At 34.3% G+C, this 16113-nt stretch overlaps 1 protein-coding gene across 1 annotated transcript; it reads left to right on the forward strand.

Annotated features, from left to right (window-relative positions):
- The first annotated feature begins 350 nt into the window (after nt 1-350).
- On the forward strand, nt 351-3718 carry LOC108194415 (uncharacterized). The gene is made up of 3 exons (XM_017361360.2): nt 351-2803; nt 2884-2989; nt 3071-3718. The coding sequence occupies exons 1-3, from the start codon at nt 351-353 to the stop codon at nt 3716-3718; spliced, it is 3207 nt and encodes a 1068-aa protein (XP_017216849.2).
- Nucleotides 3719-16113: the final 12395 nt, after the last annotated feature.

The following is a 16113-nucleotide window of genomic DNA, read 5'->3' on the forward strand; positions in this document are numbered from 1 at the left end:
TGTGTTCTTGCCAATGTTAGGTATTGTCTGCTTTAACATGTAGTTTACATTTTAATTTTTGAAAAATGTTGGTGTTTGACGGATTCTTGTAAGTGGGTCAGTATAAATATGATATGTATGATGTTAGTTTTGCAGTTTGGGTGTTAGAAAAATGAACTAGTTGTATGATAATGGCTAATGCTTGATTTATCTTTGTTTTAGAAAGTGTTTTTGCTCTGTGTTTGATGGGTTGTTGTAAGTGGGTCTAAATAAATATGATAAGTAATGCTTCAGTTGTATTAATTAGGAAATTTGTAATAAATCTGTTTCTAATATGTTATATGACAATCAGGTAGGTTGATTTACGAAATATGGACAAGTCTTGGATTTCAAAAGATAGGGATTCTTTAGAATATGAAGTGGGGGTTGAATCTTTCTTGATATTTGCTGAAGAAAATGCTAAGAATCGTAATAAAATCCCTTGCCCCTGTGCACGTTGTGGGAATTTTAAGAAGCATTCTGTTAAAATAATTAGAGGTCATTTATATGAAAAAGGATTTAGTTTGGGGTATGTTGATTGGATATGGCACGGAGAAAAGTGTCCAACTAGCGAGTCAGCACCAAAGTCTTCTTTTGGTAGTAATTCAGTCGAAATTCCTACATCCGAAAATGTTGACATATGTGAAGCAGCGTATGAGAGGAGTGAATATATTGATGATTCGGGTGAGTTTAGTAGGTTTGTCGCTGATGCAGAACAACCGTTATACGAGGGTAGCGACAACAGCAAATTAGAGTCGATGTTGAAATTACATAATTGGAAATCTAGGTTTGGCATAAGCGATAGTGCCTTCACCGATCTTCTTTCTTCTGTAGGGTCTTTACTGCCTAAAGACCATGTGTTACCCGAGAATGCGTATGAAGCAAAAAAAACCCTAACTGATTTAGGACTTGAGTATATTAAGTTTCACGCGTGTCCAAATGATTGTATACTGTACAGGGGTTTAAATATTGATGCGTCAGAGTGCCCCAAGTGCCATCTGTCTCGTTGGAAGGTTGGAAAGGACGGTAAACCTAGGATTAATGTTCCAGCCAATGTAATGTGGTATTTTCCGATAATTCCTCGATTTAAACGGATGTTTAAATCTCCTGCCACAGCTGAACTTATGAGTTGGCATTCGAACAAGCGAATTCAAGATGGCCAAATGCGTCATCCAGCCGACTCTCCTTCTTGGAGGAATATTGACTATAGGTGGCCTGAATTTGGTAGTGAGTCGAGAAACATTCGCTTAGCATTAGCTGCTGATGGAATAAACCCGCACAACAATGGCCTTACCAATAGGTACACTTGCTGGCCAGTAGTTTTGGTAACTTATAACCTTCCTCCATGGTTATGCATGAAGAGGAAGTTTATGATGCTAACTATACTAGTTTCAGGTCCACATGAACCGGGTAATAACATTGACGTGTATTTGCAACCAATGATTGACGATCTGAAAAAGCTTTGGGAAGAAGGTGAACGGAATGTATACGATGCGTATACAAAGTCTTATTTCACATTAAGAGCTGTTTTAATGTGGACCATAAACGACTTTCCAGCGTATGGGAATTTATCGGGCTGTGTGAATAAAGGTTATATGGCGTGTCCAATTTGTGGAGATGACACAGTAGCTAAACATTTAAAATATAGCAGAAAACTGTGTTACCAAGGACATCGAAGATATTTGGCACCGCATCATCCCTATAGGAGGAGTAAGGCAGCTTTTAATGGAGAACAAGACTTTGGATGCGCACGTCAACCCCAATCTGGTGAAGAAGTGCTAAGGCTGCAGGAGCAGATTGAATTTACATTTGGGAAGGAGGTGAAAAAAGCAAAAAAAGTGGATTGTCCATGGAAGAAGAAGTCAATTTTCTTCGAGTTGGAGTATTGGAAATTTCATCACGTACGTCATTGTCTCGATGTTATGCACATTGAGAAAAATGTGTGTGATAATTTAATCGGGACATTGTTGAATCTTCCATTCAAGAGTAAAGATAGCGTGGACTCTCGTCGTGATATGATTGAAATGGGTGTGAGGCCTGACCTGGCTCCAGAAGTAGGAGAAAAGCGAACCTACCTCCCCCCTGCCCCTTATACTTTGTCAAGAGCAGAAAAAAGAACGATGTTAGGGTCATTATCGCATATGAAACTTCCTTATGGCCATTCATCGAACATAAAAAATTGTGTTTCCATGTCTGATTTAAAGATTTATGGGTTGAAATCCCATGATTGTCACACCCTTCTCCAGCAGCTTCTCCCGATTTCAATTCGTTCGATTCTTCCAAAAAATGTTCGGGTCAGCATAATCAGACTTTGTTTCTTCTTCAACAGTTTATGTAATAAAGTTGTTGATATATCCAAACTCGATAAGCTACAGTCAGATTTGGTGTTGACTTTGTGTGAGTTAGAAAAAATCTTCCCGCCTTCATTTTTTGATGTAATGATACACTTAACGGTCCACTTGGTTAGAGAATTACGCTTATGTGGACCTGTATTCTATAGATGGATGTTCCCGTTTGAAAGGTTCAACAAAGTGTTAAAGAGTTATGTTCGGAACCGTTACTATCCAGAGGGGTGTATAGCAGAAAGCTACCTAGGAGAAGAGTCGGTTGAGTTTTGCTCAGAATTTGTTAGGCAAAGCTTCATGACTGCTGGTCTTCCAAAGGATAAGGGCAAACTTTCTGGGCCATTATCGGGTGTAATGGTAAAGTCTGTGGATGAGAAAGAAAGAGACGAGGCACATTTACATGTCCTGCAGAACAACTCTGAAGTGTATCCTTATATCATGTAAGCTTATCTTTTTTCTGTTGTCAATTCAAGTCTTGATAAACAATTTTTTCGATTACATAACATATGCATTATCTCAGGAAGCATAAGGAGTTACTAGAACAGCAATACCAAGGCAAAAAAAAGAGTGTTCAATGGCTAATTGGAGAGCACAACCGTTTATTTGCTAATTGGTTTCAGAAAAGGGTTAGTTTCCCTTTTACTTATTTTGCTGCATCGTTAGATATACGTGTCTAGTTATTGATTGGTTTTAAAATATGCGCGCAGGTTAGTACTGAAATGGTAGAGAATCCTGAAAATATTTCCGAAACGATTAGATGGTTGGCAGGCAAACCATCGTTTTCGGTTTTAAGCTATGATGGTTATTTGATTGATGGGGTACGATACTTCACAAAGGAACGTGATGATGCAAGAGTTGTTCAGAATAGCGGGGTTTCTTTAGTTGCCAGTACAGTACAAGTGTCCAGTGCTAAGGACATGAATCCCGTGGAGTGTGATATGACATTCTACGGGATGATCGAAGAGATTTGGGAATTAGATTACTATGCTTTTAAAGCTCCACTTTTCTTATGTAAATGGGCAGACAGTGAGAGAGGTATCAAAGTTGATGATTTAGGCTTCACTCTTGTAGATTTCAGTCGGCTTGGTCACAAGAACGATAAGTATGTGTCTGTTGACCACGTGAAACAAGTCTTCTATATTGAAGACCCTGTCGATGCTAGGTGGTCTGTTGCATTGAACTCTACAAAGGCAGACTATCAAGAGTTGTACAATGATGATGATTTGGGAGACACGACTCTTGAAAATCCTCCATTCTGCATAGATATTCCTATGTGTGATCATGACGAAGAACCTGCCGAGCCTAGTGTTAGCAATAAAAGGCAAAATGTTGAGGGGATTTGGATTAAAAAATGATGATATATATTAATTTAGAACTAATTTGCATTCCCATTTTGTGATTTGTTTTAATCTGGATGCTTCTTCATTGTAATTGTAATTTGAATTTTGTTTTTCCCATTTTGTGATTTGTTTTAATCTGCATTCCTAGTTAATATTGTAGCTTCTTCATTTAATTGTAATTTGAATTTGCTTCTTCATTGTAATCCTAATTGTAATTGTAATTGCAACTTATAATTGTATACATGTGCTAATGTGTATATTACAGATTCAAGAATGACAATGAAGAAGCAAAAAGTTGTTAAAGCGTCTAAAAAGGATAAAAACAATGGTGAAGTGGAGAAGCAATTGTTAGGTGCAAATGAGGTGCCAGAATTTGAAGCTTCAGACCATCAAGATAAAGTGTTGAAAGCTGCAGACTCTCAAGGTACAGAGCCTAAAAGTGCAGAGGTTCCAGAGGGGACGGTTACTAGTACTGAAACAGCAAAATTAAGGACGTCCGGAGGTAAGCGTAGCATATGTGCTATGCACAAAGTTGTTGTTAAAAAGGCCCAAGGGAAAAAAATTAAAATTAGATACAATGAGCGCGGGGATCCAGTTGGAGAAACTAGGCACACCTTGCAGTCCTACATAGGTATGTTGGGTAGGACTATGGTGCCAATTGACATCCCTAGCTGGCCAAAAGTAGATGCAGAAATGAAAGAGAGGTTATGGAATGATGTTCAGGTAAATTATATCTACCGCTAAATATTACCTTCTTTATCTCATTTTTATTTCTTTTGAATTTTATAGTAGTTGCCTATCTGTTGCAGGCAGCCTTTAAAGTGGCACCAGAAAGTCGATCTTTAGTGCTGAAGTCTGCAGGGGCAAAATGGAGACAGTTCAAGGCTACATTAACTGCTAACCATGTGATGCCATATGTTGGCAAGAAGAAAAAACTTAGCAAGCCTCCAAAGAAGTATGCATTTGTCGGTAAAGATTCTTGGAGAGAGTTTGTTGCCCAGCGGACTAGTAAGGAATGGATGGTATGAATTTCACCTTAATTTCACCTTAATTTCACCTTTAATTTCACCTTAATTTCACTTTTAATGAATTTTATCATAATTTGTTATGTTTTATGTTTTTGGTTGTAGTCTATTCATAATAAGCAAAGTGATAGAGTCAAGAAGCGAAAATATCAGCATCGCCTTTCAAGGAAGGGCTACATCGGCCTTCATGAAGAAGAAGTAAGATTTCACCTTCTTAATTTTTTTTAGAATTGATCAATATTCTGTAATTAAATACTCCACATATTTTAAACAGGTAAAGAAAGGCAATTTTGAGCCCGGAGAAATTCCTGATCGTGCGATTCTGTGGAAAAAGGCTCGAGTTCGGAAGGATCTTCAAGTCGATAAAGATGTGACTGAGATAAACAAAAAAATTGTAAGATTAATATCCTCATTATTTAGTATAACTGGGGGTCGAGGAAAATATAATTAAATGCAAATTATAATAAACATTGTAAATTGTAATTAACATTGTAATTAAAATTATAAACAAATTGTTGATATATATATTATAATATGTTGACAGGATAATTTGCTAGAAAAGAAAAAAATGGGTGAATTAGAAATGAGTGGGAGCTGGGATGTGTTGTCTCTGGCTTTGGAAACTCCAGAGCACACAGGAAGGGTTCGAGGGGTGGGGGGTTCTGTCACCCCAAAAGCATTTTTCAATTTGCCAAAGACAAGGAATCGAGTCACCAAAGCTGAATTAATGGCTCGTGATCGGAAAAGGGATGAGGAGATGGATAAAACAAAGAAAGAACTTGCTGAGCTAAGGGCGCTAATTACTGCAAACACTCTGCACTCACCAAATTTGTCGGACAAAGGTAGTTTCCAGGCGCAGGTTGAAGGTGAAGGTTTAGGCATGAAGATGAAACCAGCAGCTGCGAAGGAATTGGTGGTCGATGAGGGTGAGGATTGTGTTGCTATTGATCCTCCACCACCATCTGAGAAAAAGGTAAAACAAACTCTGTCTCTCATGTCAGCTTAATCTTATGAGCTTAATCTGCACCTGTAATTTTGCTTAATATTATGAGTTTAGGGTGCCCGGTCGTGTGAGCTTGCTGTGGGAAGCGTCGACAACAAAGTTGCATTCGGCATGGCTTTTGAAGGTGAAGACATGAATAACAATATACATGGAAAGCCTATGCAAGCAGGATGCCTTCGCGTGTCGGTGGATGGAAGCATCGATGGCGATGCACTGGTTCCGGTGCCTGTACCTGGTGAAATAGAGAAAGTCCACCAAGCTGTTGGTTCACATGTAGCTTGGCCTAGGGACTTGATCATATTTCCAACTGCTATGGTATGCAAATTATTATCTTTTTAATTTTTCACTTCTTTGTGCTTATGTAAAGTATGTTTTGTTATATATGTATTTTAAAATGCATTGTGTAGAAAAAGAAAACGCAAGTCGCGCCAAAGGGTGATGCTCAACTGTTAAAGATCGTCAGAGCAAAATTTAAAAATGTGGAGCTAAATGAGAAGGTGCCAAGTCGCTTCAGGTTGTTGTTTAAACATGCATCAATCATGAAGGAGTCTGGCATGTCGATTGATATTCCATGTGATTATCCAGTCTTTGGCGCTGACAAAAGAATATATGTACTATCGGAAAATATCATCGCCTTATGTACATTTGGGATGATTGGTCAAGCTGCAATAGCAACATACATGTTGTAAGTAATTCTTTTAAAATGCTTTTTACAAGTATAGTAAATTTTTGAATATTGCCAGCATAATATGTACTTACAAAAAAAATCTTATTTTTTCGTAGGTACTTGCATACTCTGATTCAGGAGAGAAATTTGGGGGATTCCTTTAGTTTTATTGACCCGTCGGCCTCGTTTAATTTGAATCAGGATTTTGAAGGCTTAATTGTTGGCAGGCTGAAAGAGAGCCCGGGTCGCATTTTCTTCATGCCACATAATCAAAAGTAAGTGTTTTCAAATAAAAATTATTTAAAAACTATGATTATTCTGATTCTCGCTTAATTGTAACTTTTTTAAATATATTGATCAGTGTTCATTGGATTTTGGTTGCAATCTGGGAAAGTGACATATACCTTCTTAATCCACTGCCGCAACGGCCACATTATCCAGCATTGGAAAAAGCTTTACTAAGGTATTAATATAATAAATAAACTCAAATTACTGGATTCTCGGGTTTAAAAATTTATTAATTTTCTTGCAGCGCTGTTAAATCATTCAATGCTCAAACAGGAAGGGGAAATCTTATTCCCAAAATACATAATCTTGCTGTAAGTACTACTTTCTTGGCTTTGGTGATAATGCTTATCGCCCTGTTTTAATCTTATTTAGCTGATCGATAACAATAATATTGAAAATAGGGATCACCTAAACAACCGGGTTCTACGGAATGTGGTTACGTTGTGATGCGTTATATGCGAGATATAATTCATGATGAGGACATGTACTCTTTTACTACCAAGGTAATAACATTCTGTGAACTTATTCATATATACCAACTGATGAGGACATCCATTTTCTGATTTGGACTTGTATATTTGTAGTGGTCATCGAAGAATCGGACAAGTTACATGATGGACGTACTTGATGAGGTGCGTCTGGAGACTCTCACCCACATTGAAAGTTTCATGTGATCGCGGCCGCAAGTAATCAAGTCATGGATGTGTCTTTTTTGGTTGTTGCTGTGTTTCCAAACAGTTGGTAGATATATTATGAGAATTGCTAGCTCTTTTGTTCATTACTTTTGTTTCATGAGTTTGGTGATCATGCCAAAATAGTTGGTTTGAAATTATGTCAAAACATATGGATTACGAATTTGGTATCTATGAATCTTGTTTTTATTATTGGATCATATTTTGGTAATTTTCTGGTTGTTTGGTTGTTTGGTATGAAGCTGGTACACAAAAATCTCATTTGAGATTTTTGGGAAAAATGTATAAACAAATACCTCATGCCAAAAAAGTTAAAAGTAAGACATCATTTTTTTATAAAAAGATGTTGTTAATTCCCCTATAAAACATCATTTTTCATACAAAAACGTTGTAAATAAATATCTTTTAAATCAGTAGAGGAAATAAAACCGATGTAACTTTCATACGAACTCAAATAACAGGGCGATGTAAATTAAACTCAATTAAATCGGAATTATTTTAGAAACCGATGTTATAAACTACTTTTTACATCACCCCTTTCACAGATACGATGTAAATACACCTCATTTACATCACCCTTCTCACAGACACGATGTAACACATCTCATTTACATCACCTCCTTTTACAGACACGATGTAATAAACCACAATTAAATCAGGCCAGGGAAGAAACCGATGTAATATAGCTCATTTACATCACTTCTTACACGGACACGATGTAAGTAATATATTTTACATCATTTATTTATCAATATTCGATGTCTTTATCTTCATAAGTCCTACATGGAATGTGTTTAACATGTTATACTACTCAAACTATATAGAATTCCTAAAAGAAATGATGCAATAACTGTAAAAAAGCAATGTAAATACATCGTTTTTCTAAAAAAAATTAATGTCTGAGAGAATATAAGACATCGGTTTAAAACCGATGTCTAAACTTGGGACCTTTTACATCGGCGGCATATACATCGCTCTGTTTTTTCTCAGACATCGGTTTTTAGCCGATGTCTATTAGCTTTTTTCTAGTAGTGGTCCCACAAATGATGCAAAATGGATATTCAATTCATTTTGAAGGAGACACATGTGATATACATGATCCAAAGGGAAATAACATCGTTCGTGTCAAAATGCAGCAGAAATGTTTTCCCATTCAGTGGCAATATAAAGCTGAAGAAAAATCTATGCAGGCCAAAGCAAATGAGCTAACATCGCTCTGGCACAAACGCTACGGGCACTGCAATTCAAAAAGGTTAAAGTTGCTTTCAGATAAAAATATGGTCAAAGAAATTCCTCTAATCTCTGAAACTACTGATGTATGTGATGCATGTCAGTTGGGAAAAATGACAAGAAAGCCTCTCCCTTCTAGTCAAGCATGGAGAACAACAAAGAGATTAGAGTTAATACATACAGATGTATGTGGCCCCATGAGGACTCTTTCACTCGAAAATAGCAGGTATTTCATCTTATTTATTGATGATTACACCCGCATGACGTGGGTATACTTCATGAAAGAAAAATCAGAAGTATTTAAAATTTTCAATAAATTCAAGAATTATGTCGAGAAGAAAAGCGGTTGTCAAATCAAAAATCTAAGAAGTGATAATGGAACGGAATATACCTCATCAGAATTTAACAAGTTCTGTGAAATGGAAGGTATACATCGTCAACTCACTGTTCCTTATACACCACAACAGAATGGTGTCTGTGAAAGGAAGAACAGAACTGTGATGGAGATGGCGAGGACAATGCTAAAAGAAAAAGAATTGCCAAATAAGTTTTGGGCAGAAGCTGTCTATACTGCAGTGTATCTTCAGAATCGGTTATCAACAAAGGCCGTTAAGGAACAAACACCTCTTGAAGCATGGTCAGGATGTAAACCATCGGTAAATCACTTGAGAATATTCGGATGCATATGCATGCTACATCCACGTGCCTAGTCAGAAGCGGCAAAAACTAGATGAGAAAGCCGAAAAAGGAATTTTCCTCGGTTATAGCTCACAGTCCAAGGGTTATCGAGTGTACAATCCACAATCCAATAAATTTCAAATCAGCAGAGATGTTGTATTTGTTGAGAATGCTTCTTGGAATTGGGAGCATAATGACATTAATGAAAAGTATGTTGTGATGGAAACATTTAATCCTAAACCTGCAGCACCAGTTGTAGTTGGTCAGCATGAGCAACATTTCCAGGAGGAGTCTGATAGTAGCTCAGACACAGACTCGCCACGATATGAATATGACAGTTTTTCTGATTCACCTCCCTTAAAAACAAGAAGAATTTCAGATTTATATGAAAATACTGAAAGATTATCCGATCTAGATCCCGAGCAAGTTCAATTCTGTTAATTACTTTGTCTCGGATGAACCAAATAATTATGAGCAGGCATCTCAACACAAAGAATGGAGAGCTGCAATGAAAGAAGAAATATCTATGATTGAAAAGAACCATACATGGGTGTTAGTTGATAAACCACCGCACAAGGACACTATTGGTGTAAAGTGGGTATTCAAAATCAATCAAAACCCAGATGGTTCTGTTCAAAAATACAAAGCAAGATTAGTCGTGAAAGGTTATTCCCAACAATTTGGAGTAGATTATAATGAGACCTTTGCACCTGTTTCAAGACAGGATACAATCAGAACAATTCTTGCTCTTGCAGCACATCGTAAGTGGAATATTTACCAGCTCGATGTAAAATCTGCTTTCCTAAATGGATTCCTCGAAGAAGAAATCTATATAGAGCAACCACCAGGATTCATAATAAAAGGAAAGGAGGACAAAGTCTTGAGATTAAAAAAGGCTTTGTATGGACTGAAGCAAGCTCCACGAGCATGGTATAGCCGAATCGATAAATATTTTCATCAACAAGGATTTAAGAAAAGTCCGAATGAAGCAACCTTATACATTAAACTGGAAGGACCTGACATACTTATTCTTTCCCTTTATGTTGATGACCTTATTATTACCAGAAGTAACCTTTCAATGATTACTAAATTTAAGGAACAGATGATGAAGATGTTTGAAATGACAGACCTCGGATTAATGAACTATTTTTTAGGAATGGAGATTGATCAAAGAAAAGAAGGCATCTTCATTTGTCAGAAAAGATATGCAAGTAACATCTTGAAGAAGTTTAAGATGGATAAATGTAATCCAATTTCAACTCCTCTGGCTCAAAATGACAAATTGAGCAAAGATGATAACTCAGAAGAAGCGGATGTTAAGCGTTATAGAAGTATAATCGGTAGTTTACTATATTTAACTGCTACCAGACCAGATTTAATGTTTGCTACAAGTATATTATCCAGATTTATGCAAAACCCAAGGGAAGTACATATGAAAGCTGTGAAAAGGGTACTACGCTATGTAAATGGTACTACAGACTTTGGAATATGGTTCAAACCTACTGAAAATCCCGAACTGATTAGATATTCAGACAGTGATTGGGCGGGATCAGTAGATGATATGAAAAGCACCTCTGGATACGCATTTTCACTTGGTAATTGTGTATTCACATGGCTAAGCCAAAAACAGGATACAATTGCACAATCGACAGCCGAAGCAGAGTATATTGCAGCATGTTCGGCAGTAAATCAAGCGATATGGCTTAGAAGGATTCTATCAGAACTGGGTGAAAAACAAAAGTCAGCAACTAAGATTTATTGCGACAGCACATCGGCAATTGCTATTGCAAAGAACCCGGTTCAACATAGAAAGACAAAGCATATCAAGATAAAATACCACTTTGTTCGAGAAGCTGAAAATAAAAGAAAAATCAGCCTAGTTCACTGCAGTACAGAAGATCAACTAGCTGATATTTTTACAAAGCCACTTCCAAAAGCAAAGTTTGAATCTCTAAGAAATAAGCTTGGCATACAGAAGAAGTTCTTCAAGGAGGAGTGTTAAACAGTGAATAACTTCTTTAGTGAATAAATAAAATACAGGTTTATATTCATTAAATATAAAGCTTTAACAATAAAGGCTGTAAACCAATATAAATAACAGCCACCAATATAAGTGGTGGTATAGGTATAAGTTTACTATATTTATATTCAACCCAACAATATAAATAGGATTGTATAATTTGTAATCAATTAAGTAGAAGAGTTATATCTTTTATAAACACATTTTATTCTCTTTTATCTTCTCTGCACTATCAGCACAATTATCTGAAATATCTAGCTAACAAACCTACAAACAAGTGATTAGAACAATTATATTTAGTGATTGCTTCATTTTCTTCAGTTAAATAAATACATATATACACATTACCTTCTGATCATCACCACCACTATTAATTCCGGCCATCACCAAACTGAACAATTTAGTACAAATAGGGGGCAATAATTTATTTATTTAAAAATACAATAAAAAGAGCATATATTCGTTTAGAGATTAAATAGATCTAGAGGTGAGAAAAGAGATTAAGGTTAGCAAAGAGGCTGCCGGAAAACATGAACAAGGATGAAGAGAGAAAGAAGAAGCTATGAGTAGAGGGGTGGAGTAAGCAGCAGTATGTTTGAAGAAGTGGGAGAACAACGATGGAGATGGCGATGGGCATAGGGTTGGGGTCGGGGTGGGGGTGGTGGTCAGGGTCGGGTAAGGGTGGCTGAGGTAAAGATGGTGGGTTGCTGGGCAGGAGTGGGCTTGTTTTATTTAGTGATTAATCGATGTGATTTACTGATTGGGTTTAGTGACTAGGATGGTGTCGTTTTATTTAGTGATTAATCGAAGCAATTTAGTGATTGCGTTTACTAGAAACGGTCGAAAATATAAATTCGACTACTTCTGATAGAAAATATTTTTCGATCGGAAATGGTCGAATTTATATTTGCGACCTTAAACGGTAGAATTTATATTTTCGACCAGAAAACCATGAAATTTCTTATAAACCGAATTGCGGGAAAATTTCCACCGCACAGATATTTTGACCGGCTATTATTTTCGACCAAGTCCATGGGCGGAAAAATCTGGAGGGTTATTTTCGACCAATTAATTTTGACCGGCCTTAAATTCTTCTGTGTACAGTCAAATATATTATTTTCGACCGAATTTTTTTTCGACCGTTAACGTTCCAAAATAACGTCCGGTCGAAAATAGCCGTTTTTCTTGTAGTGTGATTGGGGCTGGTTTGTAGTTTAAAGGTGGTTTGTATTTGAGCAACTTCCGATATATATACACACCATTTATTTTATGGATAACCATCTTCTATAGGGTCACGTCGAGAATCATTTGGTTCTACTTTAAAAACTCCAATAATATTAAAATTATTCTTAATTAAATTTTGATTACGAAGTTTAATAGTAATCATACATAAAATGTATAAACAATTTAACACATACAATCTATGTTAAGAAATTGATTTTTAAATTTCGTTCTTTTCAGAACCACTTTGGAAGACTATGCATGGTTGAACTATAGAACTAGTTTCTCCATTACGATTATTTTTCAACATTTTTTGGGGAAAAAATGTTCAAAGAAATACATTCTTAAAAGAAGAACAAAGAAGAAAACGATAGAAGTTTATAAGAAATTTCATGTAAAATTTGAATTAAAATTACAATTTTAAGTTAATTAACCTTTCACCATCAATAATAATAGCATCCAACATGTTTAATAATAAATATGGATTAAAAATAACACATTCTATGTAAAGTTCACCGTGTCAAATATATACATATGACGATTCCATTCTATATTCTATAATATTTCATATTAATAATTTAGATTAATTTTGATGTTAGATTTCATGTATAAAAATTTAATTGGTGTTATATACTAATTAATAATCTTAAACATCAGTGTGTGTAATAAGCCTAATTAGGGGATAATTTGGTCGCATGTTCATGTTAGTATCAAAAGGCTTATCCTCTGTTCGATCATATACAAGATAAATAAGTACCATTAAATTAGAAAACAAATAATAAGTCAACTAAAATCTACTTGGATATTTATGATTTATTATCCTAATCCAAAACAAATTTTGTTTTTGACATGTTTATGATTTTTTATATCCAAATTAAATATTACCCACCAATTTTAATTCTAGAAGCATATAAATCACACCATTACAAAACTAATTTTATTTTATATATTTGCTTAAAAAACATATTAAACAAAAATAATATTATTCAAAATATATATACTATACTATACTATACTATACTATAATAAGGCAACATGGGTATAATTTGTCGTCGTCCAAAATTTTGGTTTGGTCATGTGCAAAAACACTACTATACTATAAAAAGCCAACATAGGTATAATTTGTAGTCGTACAAATTTTTGGTTTGGTACTCTCCTCTAAAACTAAAAGTCTACAATTGTATTATTAAACAGTTTCATATACTAAAAACACTCCTTATAAAGAGTTTCATATACTAGAAACATTCCTTATGTATATTAATATCTTTTTATTAAACTGGTTTTCAAATAAATTCATAATTTGTAGTCGTACAAATTTTTGGTTTGGTACTCTCCTCTAAAACTAAAAGTCTACAATTGTATTATTAAACAGTTTCATATACTAAAAACACTCCTTATAAAGAGTTTCATATACTAAAAACACTCCTTATGTATATTAATATCTTTTTATTAAACTGGTTTTCAAATAAATTTTTTTGTGCATTATCATATAATATTTCATATAAAAAATTATAATGACGTTATAAATAAAATTATAAATATATAATTTTGAATATTTTTTTTCTAAAAGACATACAAATAATTAGAGACGCTACTTTTAATTATAACGTATCCTGCTCGAAATTTAACTCTAACGTGTTCTATTTTATTACAAACACTAGCCATTACGTAACATATGAGCTAGGTTGTTTCTTGTTCCTTCTCATCTTCAGTGAAGCTGCGTGTTTGAATTGAATTTGACTTTGTAATTTTTGCCTATGCTGTGATCACTTGCATAACATTTCTAAGAGTTTTGGTTGGTGGTTGATATTTGTGTTCATTGAAAGCTTCTTGGTCAACCGGATATTAAAGTTACTCTTGAAATATATCTTTTTTTTATATGTTCATTATGCTCTCGATTTAATTTTTGTTTGTCCTTTTGTGAAACTTGATTTTGTTAAAATTGGAATGTAGAGATTGTTGGTACCACAATCCTAGACCATCGTTGAAATTAATGCTATTATAATAGAAGATGAGTTGTTTGTGTTTGAATTGAAAAAATTTAAATAATAAATGATATGTGAGAATCTAAAAAGAGAGTATAGGTTATTTTAAAATAATCTAAGAAATTGTCATTACGTAAAAACGGATTTGATAGAGTTGGATACTACCATTAAAAAGTACGATATTATACAAAAAGAAATTGTTAATTACGCTCTGAATATATAGCATGTGATTAATCACTTCGGAATCTTAAATATTTTAGTTGAAGTTGATTATTTGTTAAATAATCATCGTCAAAGATTACCGTGTACTAGAAATTTAATCTTGAAGATGAGGGCAAGTGAAATAATTTATTTGTGTGCGTGAATCAAAATTTATCGTTGAAAAAGACGATGTTGTTCTCTAGTAATGCTCGGTATAGAGAGCAAGTGAAACGTTGATTTATTTGTGTAGTTGAATACAATATTAGTATTTTAATCAATGATATAGATGGATGGTGGTTTGACTTGGGTGCGACCCTGCATATTGGAAAGTGAAATGAATTGTTTCAAATCATTCGGAAACTGTTTGCGTATTTTGGTTTTAATTTTAAATCTTGTTGATAGATTTAAAATGGTATTTATATTGATGTTACGAAATTGAGCTGGTCCATTTTTATATGGAGCCGAAAAATTAATTATTTCAAGACAATATCAAATTATTGTTGAAAATTTGTGGAAAAGACAATTTTATATCAGAAATTTTGTGACACTCAGAATAGAGTGGATAAATTGAAATGTAAGTAATGTGTATAAATGAATTATTATTTGAGATATGGATGATTATTTGAGATATGTATTTGATTAAATCCGATCAAAATAATGAATCAAATCTGAATATTGAGAATGTACCACTGTATGTGGTTAGAAATAATTTAGAGATTGAGAATTTTATCAGAGTGAATGGAAGGGTATTATGTTTGAAGATATTTTTACATATTTTGACACGAATATTGAAATGTTTTTGTGATAAAATTGTAAGAATTTTTATTGATGAGTTTGTGAGAATCTGATTCAGAGAATCTTAAAAGTAAAATTGAATATATGAAATGTGGGAGCTATATGTTTTTCTTAAAGATATAAAATTCAGAAGTTGCTAGTAAATTTTGGAAAGAAATTATGAATAGAAATTTGTTAACATATGATATGTGCAAGTGGTTGGAATTTCGATAATTTTTGTATGTAATCCATTGACGTGACTTGACATATTTAGTGAGACTTGTAAGTAAAATTGTAAGACGAGCGAGTTAAGGTAAAAATTATTATGATGAAGTACTTGATGAGTACATTATATAAATTAGTTATTAGGCAGACATGCCTTAACTTATTGATTAATATGGTTCATATATCAAAGATGATACTAATAAATTAATTTCGAGAAATCAATTTAATTTTGTTGAAACTGAAAGTAAGAGAAAAATGTGAACCAATCAACCAATCAAAACATACATGTAGTTAATCTCCTTATCGGTCAAAAAACCCCAAGCTAGTACAAAATTATAATTGTTGTCTAGCGTCGCGATTGTCGTGTTAGTACTCTGAAATTTGTCAAGAATCTTGAAGGA

The sequence above is a fragment of the Daucus carota genome, chromosome 7, assembly GCF_001625215.2.
Source record: "Daucus carota subsp. sativus chromosome 7, DH1 v3.0, whole genome shotgun sequence".
NCBI classification, from domain to species: domain Eukaryota; kingdom Viridiplantae; phylum Streptophyta; class Magnoliopsida; order Apiales; family Apiaceae; genus Daucus; species Daucus carota.

What these genes read in the sequence shown, in the direction of transcription:
- LOC108194415 (XM_017361360.2), top strand. Translation starts at nt 351, where the DNA reads ATGGACAAGTCTTGGATTTCAAAAGATAGGGATTCTTTAGAATATGAA. An exon ending in GAAGTGTATCCTTATATCAT is followed by an intron (nt 2,804 to 2,883) that starts GTAAGCTTATCT and finishes GCATTATCTCAG; the next exon opens with GAAGCATAAGGAGTTACTAG. An exon ending in CTAATTGGTTTCAGAAAAGG is followed by an intron (nt 2,990 to 3,070) that starts GTTAGTTTCCCT and finishes ATATGCGCGCAG; the next exon opens with GTTAGTACTGAAATGGTAGA.